The sequence below is a fragment of the Bradysia coprophila genome, unplaced genomic scaffold, assembly GCF_014529535.1.
Source record: "Bradysia coprophila strain Holo2 unplaced genomic scaffold, BU_Bcop_v1 contig_110, whole genome shotgun sequence".
Taxonomy (NCBI): Eukaryota; Metazoa; Arthropoda; class Insecta; order Diptera; family Sciaridae; genus Bradysia; species Bradysia coprophila.
The window spans coordinates 557,019-564,643 of record NW_023503387.1 but is presented as its reverse complement, the minus strand read 5'-3'; the positions used below and the strand labels follow the sequence as shown (position 1 = coordinate 564,643).

The window sequence follows — 7,625 nt, the reverse complement described above, 5'->3', positions numbered from 1 at the left end:
AGCCACTAAAAAACGAAAAACCTGCCAGACCTCGTTACTACGGGTCTCTGCTTTCCAACGATACCAAACACGCGTGGGTAGAGACTCGACGAATGTATTTTTTATAAGTAAACTTGACACACAGTGACTTCACAGTCTATGTGAAGAATAATTATGGAGGAAAAAAAATGCCACAAAATTCATTCCCACAGTCTCAATCCTCTTCCTTCGCATTGAACGTGATTTTAAAGAGTAATTTACTATTTTATCTACTTCTATGTGGTGGAATACGTGTGGAACAAATTACACGAAAGAAACAAACGAAACCCATCAAAGACTTTTTTAAAATATCAATAATTGATTCTAAGGAAATAATCGATATTTTATCAATTGAATGAATTATCTGTACAATATGCCTAAATTTGTAAGGGGCCATCCATAAAGGACGTCCGCACTATGGGGGTGAGGGGGGGGGGTTTCTGCCTAAAACGATAATTTATCACTCTAGTGTGAAACTGTTTATCTCGATACATATCGGCAGATAAAATAGTATTTACCTCTGTCCAAAATCATTATATTCATTAATGGTTCGTGCAATGTTCTCCCTATATTAATTTTGGAGACTCGTAAATTCGAAGACATGACGTACTTTTGTTCTTTAGTATTTGAGTAACCACAACCACGTAAAATAAGCCAATCCCCTTTATTTTAGCATGGGCGTAAATGCATTGCATCTCAGTTCTATCAACTTGCATCTCAGTTCTATCAACTTGCATCTCAGTTCTATCAACTTGCATCTCAGTTCTATCAACTTGCATCTCAGTTCTATCAACTTGCATCTCAGTTCTATCAACTTGCATCTCAGTTCAGATGCATTGCATCTCAGTTCAGATGCATTGCATCTCAGTTCAGATGCATTGCATCTCAGTTCAGATGCATTGCATCTCAGTTCAGATGCATTGCATCTCAGTTCAGATGCATTGCATCTCAGTTCAGATGCATTGCATCTCAGTTCAGATGCATTGCATCTCAGTTCAGATGCATTGCATCTCAGTTCAGATGCATTGCATCTAAGTTCAGATGCATATCTCAGTTCCGATGCATTGCATCTCAGTACAGATGAATATCATCTCAGTTAAGATGCATTGTATCTCATTTCAGAAGCATTGCATCTTAGTTCAGATGCATTGAATCTCAGGTTAGATGCATTGCATCTCATGTCAAATGCCTTGCATCCCGGTTCATATGCATTGCATCTCAGTTGAGATGCATTGCATCTCAGTTCAGATGAATTTCATCTCAGTTCAAATGCATTACATCTCAGTTCAGAAGCATTGCATCTCAGTTCCGATGCATTGCATCTCAGTTCCGATGCTGTGTATCTCAGTTACGATGCACTGCATCTCAGTTCAGATGAATTGCATCTCATTTCAGAAGCATTGTATCTTAGTTCAGATGCATTGCATCTCAGTTCAGATGCATTGCATCTCATTTCAGAAGCATTGTATCTTAGTTCAGATGCATTGCATCTCAGTTCAGATGCTTTGTATCTCAGTTCAGATGCATTGCATCTCAGTTAAGATGCACTGCATCTCAGTTCAGATGCTTTGTAACTCAGTTCAGATGCATTGCATCCCAGTTCAGATGCACTGCATCTCAGTTCAGATGCATTGCATCTCAGTTCAGATGCATTGCATCTCAGTTCAGAAGCATTGCATCTCAGTTCAGATGCATTGCATCTCAGTTCAGAAGCATTGCATCTCAGTTCAGATGCATTGCATCTCAGTTCAGATGCATTGCATCTCAGTTCAGATGCACTGCATCTTAGTTCAGGTGCATTGAATCTCAGTTCAGATGCATTACATCTCACTTCAGATGCAATGCATCCAAGTTCAGGTGCACTGCATCTCAGTTCAGATGCACTGCATCTCAGTTCAGATGCACTGCATCTCAGTTCAGATGGACTGCATCTTAGTTCAGGTGCATTGAATCTCACTTCAGATGCAATGCATCCAAGTTCAGATGCACTGCATCTCAGTTCAGATGCACTGCATCTCAGTTCAGATGCACTGCATCTCAGTTCAGATGCACTGCATCTCAGTTCAGATGCACTGCATCTCAGTTCAGATGCACTGCATCTCAGTTCAAATTCCTCGGATCTCAGTTCAGATTCATTTAATTTTAGACGAGATGTTCTATTTACAATGGAATTCATCTAGTGATGAAAGGCATCAGACTTATGCACGACGTATTTTATTGATTGAAATTACTCATCTCACTTGAAGTTTCGAGACTGAAATGACGATGATTTATGACAATTAGACTATTTCAATATTTACTGAGAGATGTTTTTATTGATATGTAGTTCCATTCATGTCATTGAATCGAATCAAATTTTTTATTTTATCTCCTGTAATGTCATAATATTCACAATTTGAGTGTCACTTTTAGAATCAAAATGGGCTAGATTTAAACACGTCATTCACAGAACGTACGTTTATTAACTGAAAATTTCGATAATTTCTCATTTGCGCACGGCTAACTTCGATAATTTCTCATTTATTCACGGAAAACTTCGATAATTTCTCATTTGCGCACGGCTAACTTCGATAATTTCTCATTTATTCACTGAAAATTGACAAATTCTTGACAGTATACTAGATGTGTGTTTTATTTGTGGGGAATATGAATGAGTGACGGCGTCATGGCGTGTTTATGTTTCGGTTTGATTTTTTAAATTTGTTTTTTATGGTGATTATGACATTACAGGAGATAAAACCTTGTTCCTAACACGGTAGTAAATGGGGGTTTTGCGCACACGATGTGCTGCCGAACTCGCTTCGCTCGTATCGGCAATCTCACATCTAGTGCGCAAAACCATCCCATTTACTACCTTATTATGAAAATAGCTATTTTTGGGCCAAATTATCTTCGTATACAAATCCGGGAAAGAAGCACTCTCTCTTATTGAACTGAATCCAGCCGAATGTGGCACCAGGTGTTTGCCAATCTTTAACACAATCAATTGTAAATTTCAAAAATAGTTTGAGAATCATAAATTTGATAGACTCGATAAACGATATGGTTATTCCAAATCACGTTTTGCATGACGCAATTCCATCCACAGAGACTATCGGCTCAGCGAATTTCCGTTTAGTTATCATGACATTTATTTACTTTCACCTTCTTTTGCACTCGTTGTGGTAGTGTCTGTGGGTGATATTCGAAACGTCGTACATATTGACTTGGAATAACCTTAGAGGCCATTAATAAAGAACATCGGATTACACTTTTTCGATAAGTAGGTATGTTTGAAAAAAGGAATCGCGAAAAAAGTGGTAGTCCTTTATGGTTGTTCCATTGGGTCGACTAAAAAAAAAAATTCTCACCATCCTGAGCAACGATGATGTTTTCGTTCTGAGCAATATTAGCTCCGTTATGGGCATCGTTTCCGCCAACATTTTGAACGATGGCTGCGTTATCACCCACAGCGTCGTCAGCAATGACAGCTTCGTCAGCAACGACAGCTTCGTCAGCAACGACAGCTTCGTCACGAACGACAGCTTCGTCACGAACGACAGCTTCGTCACGAACGACAGCTTCGTCACGAACGACAGCTTCGTCACGAACGACAGCTTCGTCACGAACGACAGCTTCGTCACGAACGACAGCTTCGTCACGAACGACAGCTTCGTCACGAACGACAGCTTCGTCACGAACGACAGCTTCGTCACGAACGACAGCTTCGTCACGAACGACAGCTTCGTCACGAACGACAGCTTCGTCACGAACGACAGCTTCGTCACCAACGACAGATTCGTCACAAACGACAGATTCGTCACCAACGATAGCTTCGTTATCGACGACATATCCGCCACCACTGACAGGTTCGTCACTGTAGACAGCTCCGCGACCATACACAGCTTCGCCACCATTAGGCATGGAGCTTCGGGCATCATGTGAGTCATCATTTTGTGCATCATTTCCTTCATTTTGACCGACATTGGCGTTACCGATGGCAGCGAAGTTCCCATTTAAGTTTTGCGCGAGGTCTAAAGAACGGAATGAATTCAAAAAAGACGGTTCGAATTTGAGTCAATGATATAATAGTCACTATCTGTCAAATTCGGAATTCTGTTTATAAACAGTTTACTTTCGTTCCGACGGCGATGTTTCAAGTATTTCTCGATGATAAACAGCGAATTTTATATATAGCCAAATCATGTTTTCTGTGAATAATTAATTTTTGATTGCAAATTAAGCGAACCACGGAAATTACTGAATAAAGAAATTGAATTTTTTAACCATTTTATGTAAAATGTACAACCAATCAGCACATTGCTCAGAATTGGATTGATGTTTCCGGTACTTGCATCGCCTTCATATTCAAGATCTAGGAAATGATTGAAGTTGTACAAAATATTTTATTTTTTGGCATATTTAAGAAAGATAGAAAATAAGTTCTCTATAACAATCAAATATACAGAAAGTCGTTTCTCCGTTGCGGTAAAGAAAACGTTCTAAAATTGCATAACGCCATCCTAACTTGAACATTGAACACTCTCTGTTTGGACTGTGTTTTCATTCCGTGTTTTGTTCTCACTTAAACGGATGGGAAATTGTGAGCGATTCAATTTTGCCATCATTTACTTCATTCAAGTTCCACATAATTGTATTCGTTCATAAGATCGTCCCAACAATGCACCACAATATGAGAATAAAGAAGGAATAGGTCACGTTGTCACTTGAAAAGTGGTTCGTTTACAAAAACATCAATTCTTTCACACGCTCTCATATTTATTTTGGTTGTAAATGCACTGTTTTGATAATTTGTTATAGACAAAAATGAATTACGAAAGGTAAACGAGACAAAAATTGAATCATCTTCAACTTGTTGGAAAACATGATTTTTCAAGGATCGACCCAGCTTTGAGCCTGGTTTTCAAATTATATGTATTGACCACGTTTAGTTTGTGTTTCAGAGACAAAATAGAACAGTTTGCATTGCCGATCTCGTGAGAAATGTAATAAAGCGTGGAAACGTGGTAATTTTGCCAGTGTTTAATGAACTAATAGATTTCTCGGGTGTGTGGGTGTGGGACATGATTTCACCCTTACTCAGAATATGGACCGATTCAGCGCAAGATTGGTTGATTGATAAACTGTACTCACATTGAACAGCTGCATGTTTGTTCATCAAATGTCGCTCATAATTTTCGACCATCCAGACGAAATAACGGTCTTTGCGATATTGAGGCACAATTTGCGTTGGACAAAGTGGGCAATTCAATTTGCCTCGTTCAAAATCAACCATTTCCCATCCACTGCCATCACGACGATTCTACAATAAGAATAATTTAGGGATGAATGTTTACATGACCGACACGAGTTAGCAATCAAAAAACATCTTTTTGTTTGCTTGCGGTGTGTTGGGCGTTTAACTTCTAATATTCGATTAAACCTACCTCTTCAAATAAATATGGAGCAACTACGTCACTTGCTTTTTTGATCAAATCAGCTTTCACCACTTTATCCTTTAAAATTTGTTATGAAAACTGAAAACAATGGAAGAAACGTAGACAATAAAGGAAATTACCTGTTTCAGTACATCGACAATCAAATTCAATTTTTCTTTACAGTCGAAGAAATTTAGTTTTCGGGTTTTCCAAAGGTATTAATCTTATTTAACCCACACTTTATCCCACAACAATGGAATCCACAAATTTAAATTTAGTTAACTCAGCGGTCGCAATGACGGCGCTGCAGTCACGATTTCAAAATGTGATATAGGGTGGATAAACTAAATTTTGGTTTTGGTTACATTTTCTCTTGGTTTTTAATTATTACATCAGGCTTCTAAATTAAGAGTACCTTTATGCAATATAAACCGTTTGAGTTTGAAAAAAGATGTTTTGTATCAGTGAACGATATAGGAAAGCGTTCAGTACGTCTCAACATACAAAAGAACGTAAAATATAATTGTACATTTAGCCACCCTACGTCCGTCATCGCTTTTTCCTATGAGTACGTTTAATTCGTTTGTGTTTCTTTATTCCACAAAACTATGTTTCATTCGTCAAGTATACGAATCAAAGTGCTTTGAACTGCATAACGTCTGACGAGGGGGTACGCAATGAACGCTAGAACCAGGTATGGTCTGTTCATACAAACCGGAGGACATAGCGATTTCATATAAACAAACTCACCTCCCTTGAGAGGTGAGTTTTTTACATGAAATCGCTATGTCCTCCGCTCCATATAAGTTTTGACATTAGACCATACTTATAGAGTATACTTTCATTGGGGGTACGCACTTCTTCTGGTAAATCGCACGACATCTTGCTTCATTCACAATTATAATACAAAATTACCGCATTTCGCATGTTATTTTACGTACGTCTCAATGCAATTCAAAAACTTGCGTACGCTCTCAACTTCTGTGACCTTTTACTCAATTGTATTATCATTGGCTACGCAAAGTTGATCTTTTGTCACCACCGTCACAATGCTAAGAGTACGTACAGAAAGTTTTCGGTAACATTCCCTAGTAAAGATGTCGACATATTTTATATGAAAGAAGTGACAAAATCTTTAGCGGCAATACTCTCTCTAGCAATCTATTAAGGTGGCAGAATGGCAACGTAGCCTACTCATTTAAATGTACAATTAGAAATTAGTCGAAGAGTAACTCTTTTGCAATTTGTCACATGCAACTCTTTTGCAACTCTCGGTACCCCTCGAAATCAGTCAACAGTGCATAATTCAAAGAAATGAGGTGGAATTTTGACAGCTCTATATGAGAGTGAAATTGCTAGAGAGAGTATTGTCAGTAGTGAAGCTTAACTGTAACTCTAAGGCTACGGTGTGATTTTTCATTCATGAACTCAATTTTGGAATCAGTGAAATTCCACTATTGAAGAATATTCTAATGAAGCAATGTGAATATTACCAATGAAAGTAAATAGATAGGTATGGCCAAACGTTCAAATTTGTTCTAGCCGGAGCACATACGGATTTGCATGGCGCCACCTCAAACGAACTAATTTCTAGTGCAAATTTCCACTAGAAATGAGTTCGTTTGAGGTGGCGCCATGCAAATCCGTATGTGCTCCGACTTGTATGGACTGGCCATACCTACTTATCTACTTTCATTGAATATTACCTTCATAGCCCGAATGGTGTAGCTCGAATTATAAAAAATTGCAGAAAATCCGTTTAGTTTGTATGTATCCTTGTTATACTAATCGATTGTTATGTACTAAAGCATTCCAATAGAGAATTTTCGGAAAGAGAAATTATAACAGTTGGAAATTTGCCACTACACCCAGCGATAACCTCACTTTTCATTGATTTTGGTAGGATTTCACTAAGTTTTTAAATATGTCATGAAAATCTCATTGTACCAAGTGCGATATGTTATTTTCATTGTTTAGTTATCATTCCCCATCAAAACTATTTATAATCCTCAAAATGTTGTATCCTTCGGTTAATCATTAGTCATTTTGTATTTTGTCCCACATTAGGCAAATTAGAACATAAAACAGCACCAATGAACTTGATTTGTAGAATAAATTTCGCACACCAATAACTAAGAAAGAAAACTATTCGATGTGTGTAAGGTAGAGCCTAACTAACGTAATGCGTAA

The 7,625-nt window shown here is 38.0% G+C and overlaps 1 protein-coding gene across 1 annotated transcript; it reads right to left on the bottom strand.

Annotated features, from left to right (window-relative positions):
- Positions 1-2,888: 2,888 nt before the first annotated feature.
- On the bottom strand, positions 2,889-6,317 carry LOC119073036. Its single transcript, XM_037178353.1, has 6 exons — positions 6,275-6,317; positions 5,576-5,610; positions 5,445-5,513; positions 5,152-5,320; positions 3,369-4,031; positions 2,889-2,989 (listed from the first exon to the last, which is right to left on the bottom strand). The coding sequence occupies exons 1-6, from the start codon at positions 6,315-6,317 to the stop codon at positions 2,889-2,891; spliced, it is 1,080 nt and encodes a 359-aa protein (XP_037034248.1).
- Positions 6,318-7,625: the final 1,308 nt, after the last annotated feature.

What these genes read in the sequence shown, in the direction of transcription:
- LOC119073036 (XM_037178353.1), bottom strand. Translation starts at nt 6,317, where the DNA reads ATGTCGTGCGATTTACCAGAAGAAGTGCGTACCCCCAATGAAA. An exon ending in CTCCATATTTATTTGAAGAG is followed by an intron (nt 5,321 to 5,444) that starts GTAGGTTTAATC and finishes TTCTTATTGTAG; the next exon opens with AATCGTCGTGATGGCAGTGG. An exon ending in CAAACATGCAGCTGTTCAAT is followed by an intron (nt 4,032 to 5,151) that starts GTGAGTACAGTT and finishes TCCGTTCTTTAG; the next exon opens with ACCTCGCGCAAAACTTAAAT.